The sequence below is a fragment of the Astyanax mexicanus genome, chromosome 17, assembly GCF_023375975.1.
Source record: "Astyanax mexicanus isolate ESR-SI-001 chromosome 17, AstMex3_surface, whole genome shotgun sequence".
NCBI lineage: Eukaryota > Metazoa > Chordata > Actinopteri > Characiformes > Acestrorhamphidae > Astyanax > Astyanax mexicanus.
Genome location: NC_064424.1, coordinates 45,684,194 through 45,701,393, shown reverse-complemented (window position 1 = coordinate 45,701,393; position 17,200 = coordinate 45,684,194). Strand labels below are relative to the sequence as shown.

Below are 17,200 nucleotides of genomic sequence, written 5' to 3'. Positions count from 1 at the left end.
TCCTTATTTAAAGCAGCACTGCCATCATCATCATCATCATCAAAAAAAATGAGCTAATGTACACTACGTTGCCAAATATTTCACAATAAAATCCCCTTTAAAAAACTCCTCTTTACAAATAATGAAGAGGAGTTTTTTAAGGGGATTTAATTGTGAAATATTTGGCAACGTAGTGTACATTTGCTCATTGTTTTTGTATAGTGGTCAGTATATCTATTCTGAAGCTGCTGTATATCAGGTGGTGTGAGCAGTGAGCTCAGCCCTGAACCATGTGACTCAACCTGATCACAAGTCAATCAGTACCTGAGAGATGACGCTGTGTGTGTGTGTGTGTGTGTGTGTGTGTGTGTGTGTGTAAGAGTGAAGTTCAATGACCAAATTCTTCTCCAACATCCATGGGCGAGTCTGAGTTTGATCTTTGACTGACTGACAAACAAGAACCACATATACAGTGAGTGTCCAGCCTGTATATCACTGAATAAAGAGCACTAAAAAGCCCATATTTCTTTATTATACATGTATTTAATTGTACAACATTTTCTTCTGTCTAATCTGAGCAAGAGGAGCTACTTTTAAGAATGAAAAATATAAAACACTTTCTGGTTTAACAGTTTTTATTTTTTAAATAAGTCCATATATGTTTTTCTTCAAAGTTGGCATGACTTTAGTATTAATCTACAATGCAGAATTTAAGGTGTGCCCAAACTTTTGACTGGTACAGTATGTGTCAATGTGTGTCCTTTATACACACACATATATGGATAGGTAGCCAGTCCAGGGTCAATGCCTTTAGTGCCACATGCAGTCCCCTAAGTGAACAGTTGTTTCTGGTTGAGAGTATGCCGTGTCTGATTGGCTGTTGCCTCATGCTGTCTGCATCGCTGTGTGTTGGTTGAATTCTGAGTGTAATGGATTAAATGTGTAGAGTGTCTAAGTGTTTGAGTCTGAACACTCACCAGTAGGGAGTCCCAATGAAAGAGTCTCGTCTCTGGAGAGTTTTGGTGTTTTTTGCAGACACTCCAAAGTCGGCTGAAACAATAACAGAAAAAAAATCATAATAATAAAGAAAAACAAAAGATTTGGTGATTGTTATTCACTAAATTAAAAACTAAAAGCTAAAAGCTAAAAACGGGAAAATTATTCAATTCGAGTAACACAAAACATCTAACTTTTCTTTAACACAGGTTTTTTTTTCCTAATAAAGTAACATAAGCAGGCAATAATAAATAAAAAAATGTAAGATTTAAAAATCAACCTCACTGTATATCGTATCTATAATTCTATAAATCCATATTCCATCAGTGCAACGCAACCCAGCATGCACCGCGGCATGCGCCGGCTCTCTCCATGGAAATGAATAGGATGCATCAGGGATTAAGTGCTAGTGGAAAAAAAAAACTACAAAAGGAAAGTAAGAGAATCGAAACTATAATGCTTTTATCATCACACATTCACCCTGTAATAAATGGAAGGTAACATTTGTTCATGGATTAGAAAAAAAGTAGTTCTGGCTACAAAATGTGTGCGACTGAGTGAGTGTGAGTGTGTGTGTGTGTTAAAGTGTGTGTGTGTGTGAGTAACTGCAGCATAATAAGTGAGGTGTTGTGTAATGGCTGAAAAGTGATGAGGCATTTTGAGTGATAAAACGAGGAACAGTCCCGTTCTGTTCCTCTTGGCCTGACATTTCAGAAAGCCATTACAGGACACACAATGCAGCTCCAGCAGCCTGTAAGCGTATCCTTCCTGCTGACTTTATAAAGTACGATCTTTATAAAGAAAGATTCCAGCGGCCGTCTGTTCAAAACATCAAGTGCCTTCAAATTCAGAACATTTATTTTTTATTATACTCAGATAAGCTTACTGTAGATCACATAAATGTCACCATAAAATAATATCCTGATGATATTTCAGGGTATTTGTGTAATCATGATATTCGTGGCAATATGAGAGAACACTAACAAGTATTTGATTTATTTTAAGTATTAGAAGAAAAAAAAATCTGTGATTAATAGCACTTGTTCTTCTTAAAACATAACTTCTTATAGTGGATATTTAAAGGCAAATTAAAGAATGAATAATTAAAGAATGAATTTAATGAATATAAAATACAATTATATTTATATTAGTGGTGTCTAAAATTAAGCTGTAATAAAGAATGCATGATCAATTAGGAAACATATATATATATATATATATATATATATATATATACACTTTATTGTAAACATCTCATCTTGGTTGTAAGGATTTCTGAATTAGAACTGAATTTGCTGAGTATAAAAATCTGAGGAAGTGTTTGGTATTGCACACATGCTAGCAATAGGGGGGGGGGGGTGACCATTTAAATGGCCTGGGATATAAAATATGTAACAGCCAGTATTCAGTAATGTGTACACTGTACCTTTAGGAGACTCTGTGTTGGTGAAAGTTGACAATCTTAATTTTAAACTATTGCAACAAAATAATAAAATAAGTGTTACATCTGAGGTAGAGTAGAGTTAGGTAGAGTCTACTTCTCTTTTCACACAATTATCTAAACTTTCTACTCCTACATTTTAATAAAAACAGCCTCGTTAGTCCTGTTTCATTTCAGCTCGTTTTCATTCCGGCTTCTCATCGTTCAATAAAACCCCGATCCAGATAAATCTCTCCATCCAGATAGAGTGAATCTGATTTGTGATTGGATGTAGAGAAGTATAAACATATACCATTCTGACTCCCTATTGGTTTATACTGTGATCCATCACACCTGAACACGCCCCAAGAGAACTCCAGACAAACTCCAGTCCAACTAAGCTTCTTTCATATATTAACATTCTTCTTTATGTAAAATATATTCATTTTTGAATGAGTATACATGCACATGAAACACTTTGGAGCCTAGAGCATCCCAAATATAATAATTTATCAACAAACAATTTATTAATTGAACATTACAGTCATTATGATATATTATCTTTTAGTAAAATGTGTTTTGGGGAAAGGGGGTGCACTACAGTGCACTATAGGACGCTGTGGGCGTGGCCTAAGCTTTTGTACTTAATGGCTTTATTTTTTCCTCTTACATTACTTTTACTTTTATACTTTAAGTAGTTTTGAATCCAGTACTTTAACACTTAAAGAGTAAAAAGCTTGAGTTGATATTTTTACAACTTCTACAGAAGTATTTTATTATTTATTCTTATTATCTATACTTCTACATACAGAGTGATACACACCTAGTTTAATGCCTCCGTCCAGCATGAGGAGGACGTTTCCAGCCTTTATGTCTCTGTGGATGATCTTCATGCTGTGCAGGTAAACCAGAGCCTCCAGCATCTGCTTACAGACCACCTGGATCTGCTTCTCTGTCAGACCTCTGTCCAGCTCTGAGAGAAAACAGACAGAAAACAGACAGAAACACACAGTGAGGAGCTTCAGAAGAGCACAGATCACACAGAGTCAGAGCAGGAGCTTATTCTAACCCGGCTGGATCATTTAAACCACCCGCAGTGTTTACACTGATCCTTAAGTGTGAGATTTAAACCCTTACACTGTTTATACTAGACTCTATACTAGACACGTCATCATACTTTATCATATATATCTTTCTTTCTATATATTATCTACTACTGCATGGGTATTACTGCAATATTCAGTACAGAGCTACATGTTTTAGTTCATTTATATCTAATAAAGAACATGTAAAAACAGTTAAATTATCTGTTAACAGTCATTTTACACTTATTTTTTTTTTTTTTACCTTTTACACATTTTGCCTTCACCTTACAACCACACATTTAAGTGTACAGCTTAGGAAAAAAAAGGAGAGAGAGAGACCACCGATTTAACAAAATTAAAAACCTCAACCAAGCTGAACTGCTTGAGTTTTTGCAACAGGAGAGAAGCAGCATAAAGTTATCCAAAAGCAGTGTGTAAGACTGGTGGAGGAGAACATGATGCCAAGATGTATAAAAACTGTGATTAAAAACCAACCAGGGTTATTTCACCAAATATTGATTTCTGAACTCTTAAAACTTTATAAATATAAACTTGTTTTCTTTGCAATATTTAAGGTCTGAAAGCTAAATAATAAATGCTCTAAATGACAATATTTTTATGTGGATTCTCCTGATCCACCTGAGCTGTGGATCTCTGCAGCTCCTCCAGAGTGACCATGGGCCTCTTTGCTGCTTCTCTGATCAGTGCTCTACTCTACTTTATAATGTTAACATGATTGATTACTATATATATATATATATATATATATATATATATATATATATATATATATATATATATATATTGAGCTCAGGCTAGCAGCTATTGGATGATGCAGCCATTCAGGAATCAGTACGGACAGCTTTTACTCATAGAAAAGAAAAGAAAAGCTCTACAAACAAAAGCCAAACCAGGTCAACTGAGGTCAAACTTTCATTGGCTCTTTGGGGGAGAAATAGAAAAAAACAGGCAATATCCTGCCCAAGCAGCTCACAAGCAGCTCACCAGCAGCCAGGGGAGGTGATGAGGTTCAGAAAACGTGAAGAAATAAGAAAATACAGAACGTTTTGGGAAAAAATGAAAGAAATATTCTTTAGAAAGAGGGTTTACCTAACATGGTGGCGTCCACAGCTCCACCAGGACAAAACTCGATCATGATCTGAGAGAAGAAAAGAATGGGTAGATGTTAGACAAACAGATTACAGATATATGGATATAATTCGTAAACATATACAGTGGCTTGAAAAAGTATTTCCACCCTTACAGATTTCTTTTGTTTTTGCAATTTTATCATAATTACATTTTTCAGACTTCCAAACCAACTTTAATATTAGACAAATATAACCAAAGTAAATATATAAAGCATTTTTAAATGAATATAATCAAAAGGAAGATGGATGGTCACAAGCCACCAAACAAAGGTGAACTGCTTGGCATAAGGTCGGCCAAAAGCAGTGTGTAAGACTGGTGGAGGAGAACATGATGCCAAGATGCATGAAAAAAACTGTGATTAAAAACCACCAGGATTATTCCACCAAATATTGATTTCTGAACTCTTAAAACTTTATGAATATGAACTTGTTGTTTTCTTTGCATTATTTGAGGTCTGAAAGCTCTGCATCTTTTTTGTTATTTCAGTCATTTCTCATTTTCTGTAAATAAATGCTCTAAACGAGAATATTTTTATTTGTAATTTGGGAGAAATGTTGTCTGTAGTTTATAGAATAAAACAACAATGTTCATTTTACTCAAACATAAACCTATAAATAGCAAAGTCTGATCAACATTTTTGAAATGGTCTCTTCATTTTTCAGCTCAATTTTAAACAACACTTATAAATAATAAATGAAGGAGAATGCATGAAATTGGTCTCTAATCTAATAAAACTGATGGACTTGCATGATTTCATAGAATAATTAAAAAAAAAAAGACCAGCGTCATTTTTTTTCAGACCCAGCAAATGAAGACGCATGAAGATGGCAGCAAAAAAAGCCGATCTTGTTCGGAGCAAAATATAAAAAGCTTAAACTTTAATAAACATGCTGACAATACGATATAACACAGGAAAAAATGCAGAATTCTTTACAGATCATTTATGGAGCAATTTGTTTTAAGTTTGTCTCAGAGAGTTCATGTCTGTTCATTTTCCACAAAGACGTGTGAACTACAGTTTTGAAGGGATGCTGTGAAGAACCCAGGGCCCCCCCATTGTTGGTGTGTGTGTATGTGTGTGTGTGTGTGTGTGTGTGTATTAATGTGTATTTAGTGATAAAGGGTGAAAACACACTGACACCATGTTTCCTGACTCCCTCCAAGATACATAAACCACATACCACAGATACCAAAGATGAGACCAGGGCATGACCTGACAGGAGCGAAAACAAGAAAAATATATAAATAATGTGCAGCTATGAACTGTACATTTTTGTAAATCTGCCAGTGATTTCACCACAGCTAACCCTGCAAACACACACACACACACACACACACACACACACACACACACACACACACACACACACACACAAATCTGTACATACATCACACTGTCAGAATAAGTTTACAGTGACGCCTGGAGAGAATTCTGAGTATTTAGAGCCAAAAAACAGTCCAAGAACTGTCAGTTATTAACAGTGTTGGGCACGTTACTTTGAAAAAGTAATTAGTTATAGTTACTCCTTACTTCTCCAAAAAAGTAACTGAGTTACTAACGGAGTTACTCCACTATAAAAGTAATTAGTTACCAGTAAAAGTAACTATCGTGTTACTTTTTATTATTCGCCCGTCAAAAAAAGGAAATCAATTATGCATTTACTATTATTATTAGAAAAATAACAAAAAATAACAAACGAAAATAAACCCAAAATGTTGACAAAAATATAATCTAACGAATTTCAAAAAAATAAAACGAAATTCTCCACACAACCAAAGAAAATTACTAAAACTTGTAATACTGAAAAAAGCGGAAAAACGCGTCTGGGGATGAAATTTAACAAACCAAGCCACACTCAAAAGAAATATGTATATATAAAACAAAATAATGGACAAAAACAACAATTTAATGCCCGTTAAAATGGTATTAATATATCAGCTTCACCAAAAGAGAATAGAGCTTAGATCGTGCCCAAAAAATCCGACCCGACCCAGCCGGAGCCCGTGCACATTCTGCCCAAGCCCGAACCATAAACTGTCATTATGAGCCTGACCCGATCCACCCCATAAACTGTCTGTTTTCGGGCTGATTGAATGAGCGAAATATAATCAGAATTATGTTAATTAACACTGTAACATAGAAGCATAGAACTATTATTTAATTTAAATGATTTTTAAGAACAGCTACACACAATGCTGCAAGTCAAACGCGGAGGCGTTCACGTGCGCCCAGAGCTACGTGATTACAGTTTTCATTTTTATTATAGTTTAATTTTATTTTGTTTTTATTTTTTCTGTTCATTTTAGGGTGGGCTTGCTAGCGCGAGCGCTTTACACAAGAACTAACGGACCACGAGTGCCGCGCGCTCGGCACAACAACTCCCGCTGTACAACTCCGCTGTACAACAGCGCTTATAAATAAATTAAACACAAAAATGAGGGTATTCTATCAGTAATTTCAGTTCGTTTTAGTTAGTTTTATAAACACAAAATACAGTTCGAGATAGTTATGTTTTTCCTTTTAATTACCGTTTTTATTAGATTCAGTTAACACAAATGTTTTTCACTTTCAATTTTCGCTATTTCGTTCGCTTTAGTGAACAATAATAATTGGTTACTTAGCAACATTGTGATTATCACACCAGAGCTTTATATAAAATAAAAATAGAAGCCTGATTTCGGGTCGGTCCTCGGGTCAGGTGGGATTCGGGCAGAGAATCTAAGCTCTAAAATAGAAAGCAGCAGCACCACAAAAACCGGAGCAGCTAAAAAGAGCTTAACGTCCTTAATTCGGAACTTGGGTTGTCCACGGCAATCACTGAATTGATTAGAGCACGCAAATCGTCACAATTGTGCCTCACTTCACCACGCCAAACCACAGGCACAGCGGCCAGAAGCTCAAGTTCACCGGACAGAGGAGGGGTTAACCAGGGCAAAGCGAAATAAAAAAAAAAAGTTCATAGAGCTGCTAAAGTAACGTGCAGTAACGGGGTGTCGGAAATGGTAACGGCGTTATAGTTACAGTCATAGTAATTAGTTAGATTACTCGTTACTGAAAAAAAGTAACGGCGTTAGTAACGCCGTTAGTTTTAACGCCGTTACTCCCAACACTGGTTATTAAACATTCCAGTCCATCTTAAACAGAAAAGAAAACAGAACAAAAAGGACATTTATATCTCCTCAGGACAGTTAATTAAAGATGGATTTCTCTGATTCTTTTGTAAAATTAAATTGATAAGATTTCAACTTTTAGGCTAAATCTAAAACACTTTAATTTTACCAAAAATTGTCAGCGCTCCTAATAAACCTGTGGCTTTTTGTATACATTGTACCAGTCAGGTATTAAGGAGCAGTAAAGCCTCTCCGCTAAAGTACAGGGTTATAAGGGTGAGTTTTCAGTGAAGTTTCTTCAGCACTAAGGCTGGGTGCAGCAGCATTAGCATTAGTCGCTAACTACAGCACAAGCTCTTTCGGCATTAAGAGGCGATTAGACTGAACTTAGACTTGTAAATTAATAGTGATACACAGTCCAAACTGCTCGAGGTCTAGTGTGAAGTTTCCACCAATCACTGATGGCTTGGAGAGTCATGTCTGTCATCTGCTGGTGTTGATCCACTGTGTTTTATTATCAAGTCTAAAGTCAGAGCAGTTTTGTTTTCCCACAAAATCTTACAGCACTTCATATCTTACAGCTTCCCTCTGCTGAAAACAACTTTTATAGAGATGCAGATTTCATTTTCCAGCAGGACTTTCAGCAGCACACTGCCCACACTGATAAAAATTCCAAGTGGTCTTATATAATATAATATAAAAATTGTCTGAGACACTGATTTTTGGGTTTTCATTGGCTGTGAGTCATAATCATTAATAATAAAAGAAATAAAAGCTTAGAAAATAGATCACTCTGTGTGTGTAATACACACAATCTATATAAAATAATATGGAGTTTCACATTTTTAACTGAATTACTAAAATAAAGAAGCTAAATTGTTTTTGAGATGCACTATTATATCAGCTACAGTGCTGAGAATAATGATGCACCACCCAAATAACTCTTGTGTGGAGTTTTGAGTCTCAAAAAACATGGTAAAAAGAGGATAATAATACTAATATAAAATATATGCTACAAAATATGCTGCAGAAACCCTGACTGTATCAGTCGCACCCTTTCCATACCTCAGTCATGAGCTCACCGTTACGTAAGCTGCTGGCGATGACCGGGACGAGGCTGGAGACGTGTCGTGTTGCCACAACACAAAAGATATTTATTTTTTGTTGTCAGCACGTTCATTATCAAGCGTGTTGCAACAGCTCAGTGAAAGCAGACGATGGATCGGCCAATAAAACAGCTGAACACCGCGGCCCTCGGGATGCGTGTAGAGCGTTAGCTCAGGGTTACAGAGAGACACGTGTTTAAAAACGTCTCCTGCAGCGTCTGAAACCTGGGCTGTTGAACCATTCAGCTTTAATAATAATAATAATATTAATATTAATAATATTACTAAAATCACACTGCTGCTCATGAGACCTTCTCCACGCTCAGAGTCGCCTCCAACAAAGATTCGAGGGTCAGCAGCAGGTCTGCCAGAAAAAACAAGAGTCAGCCGAGTACAGCACACTGAAGACTGGCAACAATTCCTAAAACATTATTATAAAATCTTCCTATAAGACTGTTTATATGAGTGTAGCAACACTATATATAGATATACATATATGCATACACATGCATCATATTATTAATGTCCAAAAACTATTTAAAAAAACATATATTTAAAGTGCTGTGAAAAAGTATTTGCCTCCTTACAGATTTGTGTTTTTTGCTTTTTTTGTCATACTTATTTAGTTATTTTTTAAATGATCAAACACGTTATTAATAATTAGACAGGCCACTGATTCCAGAATGATTCCAGTTCTTCTTGTAAAACTAATCATGACGTGCATTCAACAAAAAAATGTAGCGTCGGAGTCAGAGGAGGAATAAATCTACACTGATGGTTGGGTGTGGTCGTCTGGAAGTGAGGTGTGTTCATGTAAATTTCTGTTGTGATTATATCTTGGCCCGGGGGATATACAGGTGCGCCACTGACTGATTAAAACCCTGAAAACAGTGAAAAAAACAGTTTAATAGAATAAAGAATAAAAAAAAAAACATTTCTGTTCCCTTACATGAGCTGCTGGTGTATCTTCACAGTGTGTTAATATACGAACGTGCCAAAGTCAGAGCTCACCCGGCTCTTAAAGGGAAAGACAATTGAAACACTGATTGGTTTATTTCACATAATGCCCAAACCACAGTAAATAGACTCATTCATGACTATAAAGACGCACAAACGAACGTACGAACAGGCCGGGTCACATTCCAGCTCACTTCAGTAAACCCCAGTGATGAGCTCAGGCTCTGTTTCCTGGTGAACGCCCAACGTAACAGAGAGAGCGTCTGTGTGATGAAAAAGAAGAAGAAGATTTTTTTACAGGAAAAAATCTGTAAAACCCCCTGGTTGAGGGGGTTTGAAGCTGATTTGTTTCTCTGAGCTTTTATTATTTTCTTTTTGGATTCATGGAATTTTCTGGATTACAGAAATGCCACTAGCCTGAGGTAAACGGGAGGCGGCCTGGCCGGTCGGACAGCACACATGACACACAGCTAGAAGAACACACACACACTCACAGTGACACACACACTCACATATTCACAGTGACTCAAACATTCACGGACGTAACATTTTTACAGCAGCTCAAACAGGTAGAGCAAACGGGAGTTCATTCTCAATTAACCATTTATATCTGTTTAAAAAAAAAACTTAAAAGGCTGATATTACACCACTAAATCTTGAGCATTTCTATTCAAGCATTACCTAAAAAGCTTTCATGTTTGATAAGGAACATTACTGAAAAGCATAATTGTAATTGTGGTAAAAAAATCTGCTATCTGATGTCAAAATGTAATGGATTAAATCATCATCATCATTTTAAAATTAATATTTTCCTGAAATTAAACAGTTCATGTCCTCCAAACCTTTAGTTTTATCATGTCTACTTTAAAACCTGCAGAATTTGGGTTGATTTCTAAATTCAGGTTTACTGATCTGGAATTATTAAGTGGAGTAGAGAGAAAGTGAACAGGCAGCTGCTCCAAGTGTCCTGTAGGAGATCAGCAGATACATAAATACGCACTAACAGAGAACCTAAAAACGCCAGTATAACTTTAAAACTAGTAAAAAGATAAAATAGAAATTAGTCTATTTCATGCGGAGGAGGAATAAATCTACACTGATGGTCTGGTGTGGTCGTCTGAAAGTGAGGTGTGTTCATGTAAATTTCTGTTGTGATTCTATCTTGGCCCGGGGAAATACAGGTGCGCCACTGACCGATTAAAACCCTGACAACAATGAAAAAAAAATCCAGTTTAATAGAATAAAGAATAAAAAAAAAAACATTTCTGTTCCCTTAAATGAGCTGCTGGTGTATCTTCACAGATACATAAATACGCACTAACAGAGAAACTAAAAACGCCAGTATAACTTTAAAACTAGTAAAAAGATAAAATAGAAATTAGCTCCAATCAATCAATTTTAAGATATCTTAGACAGTATTGGCAAATTGTAGTAGTGTGGCCAACATGGCTAGGTCCTTTTCTGCTTTACAATAAATATAATAAATTTATAATAATTTTTTATATAATCGTGCATCCCTACAAATCTTTTCTATCTGGAAAGGCCTCAGCTTTCCATTCAAGAGATAAACCATCACAAATCTAAAGTAGTAAACTTCAGACACCATCATGTCTTATCTGATTGGCAGTATTTGGGGTTAAGAGGGGATTGTGGGTAAATTATTGCGCAGTGACACAGCGCAGATGCTGAATTCCTGAGGGAACAGAGCCGCAGCTTCAGTGAGGAGGTGGAATTCATGTTCAATTCCTGCCTTTTAGCGTCAGCATGAATGAAGCCCTTCTGCCCGCTCTGTTCGTGTGCCTGCGGTTCTGAATATGCGAGCTCTTTCCAAAGGCCTCGTGTTTCTCACGCTGCACACACACCACCGGCCACATTGTTCTCCAACACACTGACCTCTCGCTCTCCTCTTCCTCCGGCTCCACACTCTCACACAGAGCGGTGAGTGCCAGCGTCTATAGAGCTGCGGTACTGTACTGTACTGAGAACAGCTGATTTTACTGTTCCTGCATGGTGGAGAGAACTGCATGATTTGGGCCTGATTTTATTTTGGTAGTCGACTAATCTGACCATTATTTTTTCGATTAGTCAATTAGTCAATGATTATTTCTGCCATGTCCTTCCTCTAAATTAAAAAAAATAATAAAAACAGCTAAAGATGAGATTTTAAAGGCATTTAAACGTCTAGACGTTTAAATGAGTAAATTACTGATGTTTAGTGAGTAAATATGTTTGGACAATTTTGGAGACACAGACAAATTTTTGGGTATAAGCTCTGTGATTGAGCCGTTTACCCATCAGCCATTGCGTTTTTAGTCCCCAGCACTTTGTGCAAAGCAGTCCTGTTACAAATTAACGACAAGTCAGCAATGAAATTTGTAGTCGACAAATTTAAATAAATCAACATTGTCGATTCTATCGACTAATCGTTGCAGCCCTAACCAGCTTACAGTCACTAAGAGGAAGAATAATTCATGAGTGTATCAAAATATTCTCTACAGTATAATGTGAGTATGTAGCTGTGTGTCAGCTAAAACTCTGTATAGGTTGGGTGATGCAACAGGACAATGACCCAAAACACTGGATACGCAGGTCCACAACATAATGGCTTAAGAAAAACAAAATACAGGTAATTGAGCGGCCAATGAGAGCCCAGATCTCAGACTATATGCATCGATTTGAAGAGAGACGTACACTTGAGATATGCACATCATAATTTTTCAAGAATTCAGAAATTAGGACAAATTAAAATGAAAAAATGAAAAAAATATTCTCTAAAGGATAATGTGGGAGTGCCTGTTCCAGTGGCGGTCCTGATGAGTGCCAGTTCCATCAATGTTTTTGATGGTTTTTGCGGTGACTGCACTTGAGGATACTTAAAAAGTTCTTGAAATTCTTCTTTTTGAATTGACTGGCCTGACATTTTTTTTTACTTAGTTAAGTAGTTCTTGCTTCTTATAATCTGGATTAGAACATTACTCAAATATTCACTATTCACTGTTTACCTGTAACTCTACCTCTTCACTACTTTACAACTTTTTAAGTAATTCCTCTGCCAAATCACGCAAAAGCACCACGCTCTACAGCTGATGCAGCGACTCGGTTCCGATACATCAGCTCACAGACGCAGCCTTCTGCTGATCCACATCACCCTAGGAGTGATGAGGGGAAAGAGCGCCATCTACTGTACTGTACCCACCCAGAGAGCGAGCAAGGCCAATTGTGCTCTCTCAGGGCTCCGGCAGCTGCATGACTAGGATTCAAACCAGCAATATCACAATCATAGTGGTAGCGGTTAGTCTTTTAGAATTACCTAAACGAAGGCATACATGACACATGTATAAAATACCACTAATACCCAAGATATGAACAGCCCAACATATCGCTTATTAAGATGATGCTAAACTCAGCAACATTCCAGTGCCAAACCCAATAATCTGACCTTTAAGCCACACCCTTTAATTTAATCTCTCCTTACAAATTCTTAAGGCATTAATATCCTATTTGCATGTAAACCAGTTTTGTTAAATTCTGTGAAAACTCTGTCACATGACCCCGCCCCTAGTTTCAGTGGCCAGGCCAGGATTGGGGATTGGTTGATCTGAAGGGGAGGGGTTTACTACATAAACAAGCTCGAGCGGAAACACTAATCCAGCTCCATTAGTGCTTCAGGGACTCGCTGGACACTGAAGACTGAAAGAAAGTGAAAGAAAGCAGCAGACAAAGTGGACGTCACCCCGTCCACCTCACACACTGAGCAGGACAGACCTGTCTTCTGTTGGACAACAAGCGCTGCCGTCCCTTTTGTGTCCTGCTGGCAGATTCCTGTAAACACTCTGGGCTGGGTGTGTGTTCTCTTTAAGCAGAGCTTTATGGGCCAAAGCCTCTTCCACACCCAAACACACATGCTTTATGGTACAGCGTGGGGGTTGCTCTGGCAACCAGGAGACACACTCAAACCAGAGAGAGAGAGTGTGTGTGTGTGTGTGTAGATTTAGGAAGTAGTTCCCAAGAGGATCTCAGGACACTAAAAACATTAATGTGTATAATATAGTGCATACCTTCATTACATACAGCATTAGTCAAAAAAATTGGACACCCTAAATTCAGTGTTTTTCCATCGTTTTAAACTGAAGAAAAACAAATGGAACTAGTGCTGGAGGGGAAATTAAAACCGGTATGAATTTTTCACATACCGCCACACCTCTAAAGGGCGCTGTGGAGCGCTGTGTAGAACAGCACCGCCAAAAAAAGCCCACCGGCAGAGCTCGCTAGCTAACGCTAACCAGTTAGCATAACAAGCAAACACACTGGAAGCTCAGCTCTGTGGAGCCAAACGCTCATCTCGATCTGTGCTCTGCAAACAGCACTTTGTCTGAGGAGCTCCTGTTTCTGTTCCTCACTGTATGAGTGTTTTTTTATCGGTAAGATCTATTGTTTAAATTCTAAAGCTGTTTTTCTGCTAATGAAGACCGATTCCTTTATATATTGTATGAAGTTTTGTGGGACAAAGTAAACCCAATAGTAAGCAATGCCATAATTTTTTAAAGCCATAGTGATTTTTTTATTTTTATTTTTATTATATATGCTCCTAACAGAACAGTAAGTCACAAATATATATATAAAAGCCCAGTCATAAAAAATAAATAAATAAAAATACTGTGATATACCGTGAAACAATCAGGATCTTGAAACATACAGTGATATACTTTTTTGGTCATACCCATGCCCAGCACAATATGGAATTATTTAGTAAATGTGTTATTAGAAAAAAGTGTTTTAAAGTATATTTTAGATTCTTCAAAGTAGCTCATGACCTCTTTCAAAAATATCCACAATTATTCATTTCTGAAACACTGGAGTTTGCTTTCTCTGTGCGAGTGTGTGAATGTGTGTGTGTAAATCTCACTAACTTGACATGTTGCTTCACAGGTTTTTGTTACATTTAACATTGTGTGTGTGTGCGTGTGTGTGTGTGTGTGTGTGTGTGTGTGTGTGTGTGTGAGTGTGTGTGTGCAGTTCACTGAGTGTTTAAACAGCAGCAGATCTCAGAACACACAGCAGCTTCAGCAGAGTTACAGGACAGTGATGTAAGAGCTGTGGATTCGGGGGATTTGTTAAATACAGAAGGTTTCTGACCTCAGAGTGAGAAAAATGCACCTTTCACTCTGAGGAATTCCAGCAATTCCTCTCAAAACCTGCTTCCTCTCCAAACGCTGAGGAACAGGCCAGGAACTGCTGCACACCAGCAGCAGAGGAGTTCCCCAATTTACAGCAGCAGTTTTTAAACTTATTATTATATCCCTCCTAAAAATACAGAAAACTACCTGCATTTAAAAAAATTAAACTCATTTTTAATTGATTGAAAAAAAAGAGGCCACTTAAAAATTTGATTTTCTTTGATTTTACCAAATTGAAAATCTCTAGAATCAAGAGTAAGACCGATGATCACAAGCCATCAAACCACCAAACTGAACTGCTTGAATTTTTGCACCAGGAGTAAAGCAGCATAAAGTTATCCAAAAGCAGTGTGTAAGACTGGTGGAGGAGAACATGATGCCAAGATGCATGAAAAAAAAACTGTGATTAAAAACCTGTGATTAAAGTTATTTCACCAAATATGGATTATTTCTGAACTCTTAAAACTCTTTATGAATATGAACTTGTTTTCTTTGCATGGTTGTTACTTCAGCCGTTTCTCATTTTCTGCCAATAAATGCTCTAAATAACAATATTTTTATTTGGAATTTGAGAGAAATGTCATCTGTAGCCACAAAGAACAATAATTATCAGATAATTATGAAAATAAATTGTTAAACTTTAGAAAAAGGTATTTTAAAAAAGTACTGTTCGGGTATCAGTACCAAATTCAAAGTATTGTATCAGTATCGAAAATTTTAAAACAGTACCCAGCTCTAGTATCTACAGCAGGGCACAGCCTGTGTTATAATGACTCCAGGTTTAATAATCGTCTCTTATATCTATCTGTTGGATTAAGGTGGTTTAAGAGCTTCAAGGCCTTTTAAACTTATACTTCTTAAAATGTTATTAGTGGTTTTAGCCCTGGATTAGTGTAGAGTTTCTGAATGGAGGGTGTATGAATGGATCCAGTGTTTGATCTATATCTGATTTTCTGGCTTCTTACAGCATTTCTAACACAAAGTCTGTACAGAACATGAACATCTGACCCCTTAACCACAAACTGATCGAGATAAAAGAGAATCGCTAATCGCTAATTAGCTAATTTATCAAAAATGCAACTGAATGAATAATACAGAATATTTTATTTGTGTTCCTTTCTGACCCACACTGGTACAGCTGGGCCATTTGATTATTGCCTCATAGACAAACACTAGAACTAGAAACACTCATACTGTCCTCCAAAACCAAACCATCACTGATTGGTTGAAACTTCACACTAGACCTCAAGCAGTTTGGACTGTGTGTCTCTCCACTCTTCCTCCAGACTCTGATCCCTTGATTTATAAATAAATAAAATGTAAAATGTACTGATGATCAGTGATGGTTTGGAGAGACATGTCTGTCATCTGCTGGTGTTGATCCACTGTGTTCTATTATCACGTCCACAGTCTTTTATGGAGATGCGGATTTCATTTTCCAGCAGGATTTGGCACATCGCCCACACTGCCAAAAGTACCAATTGGTCTTACATATAATATTCTAATTTTTTTAAACACTGATTTTTGGGCCATAATCATCAATATCAATAAAAGAAATAAACACTTAAAATCAATAGATCACTATGTGTGTTTTAATGCATCTATATAATATATGAGTTTCAAATTTTAAACTGAATTACTGAAATAAAGTTACTTTTCAACTATATATTTTTTTATTTGATATATGATATAATTTAAATGTTACTGTGCATCCAAACCCTGTTAAAAAATGTAGAATGACACATTTTGACTGTATTTGAAAAAACAAAAATTCCTCGTCTTTCATTTAGTTAATTATGGATGGAAAAAAGCCAGTGCAACATTTATACAGTGCTTCAAGACTTATCTTATAATTACACAATTCATGATTCACTACAGGATGTGTAGGGGGCAGAATGGCTTTCGTTCCTTTATTACACAATTAAAGATCATATTGTTGAAGAGCAGAAACTTTCCGAAGGTATAAATCAGGGGTGTCCAAACTTTTTTGTTGGGGGCCAGAAGGAGAAATATATTTGAAGTCACGGGCCACACTCCGTAATGAAACAAATAATGAAATATACCACTTTAAATAATACTTTTTTCCTGATTACTTTCATTTACACACCATTTTACTTGACTTACTATCTTTATCTTTTACAGTGTTGTGTAAACTAAGATTTTTCAAATTGATGTTTCATTTAATGATGTCTCTTAATATTAAACTCCTTAATTAAG

The 17,200-nt window shown here is 36.6% G+C and overlaps 1 protein-coding gene across 1 annotated transcript in view; it reads right to left on the bottom strand.

Annotated features, from left to right (window-relative positions):
• stk10 (serine/threonine kinase 10) overlaps positions 1-17,200 on the bottom strand; it is a 74,273-nt gene that overhangs the window by 38,607 nt on the left and 18,466 nt on the right. Inside the window, exons 3-5 of the mRNA XM_022676618.2 lie at positions 4,591-4,639; positions 3,219-3,368; positions 957-1,029 (exon numbers count right to left, since the gene is read on the bottom strand). Of these exons, the coding sequence (XP_022532339.2) occupies positions 957-1,029; positions 3,219-3,368; positions 4,591-4,639 (272 nt within the window). The remainder of the gene's footprint in view (positions 1-956; positions 1,030-3,218; positions 3,369-4,590; positions 4,640-17,200) is intronic.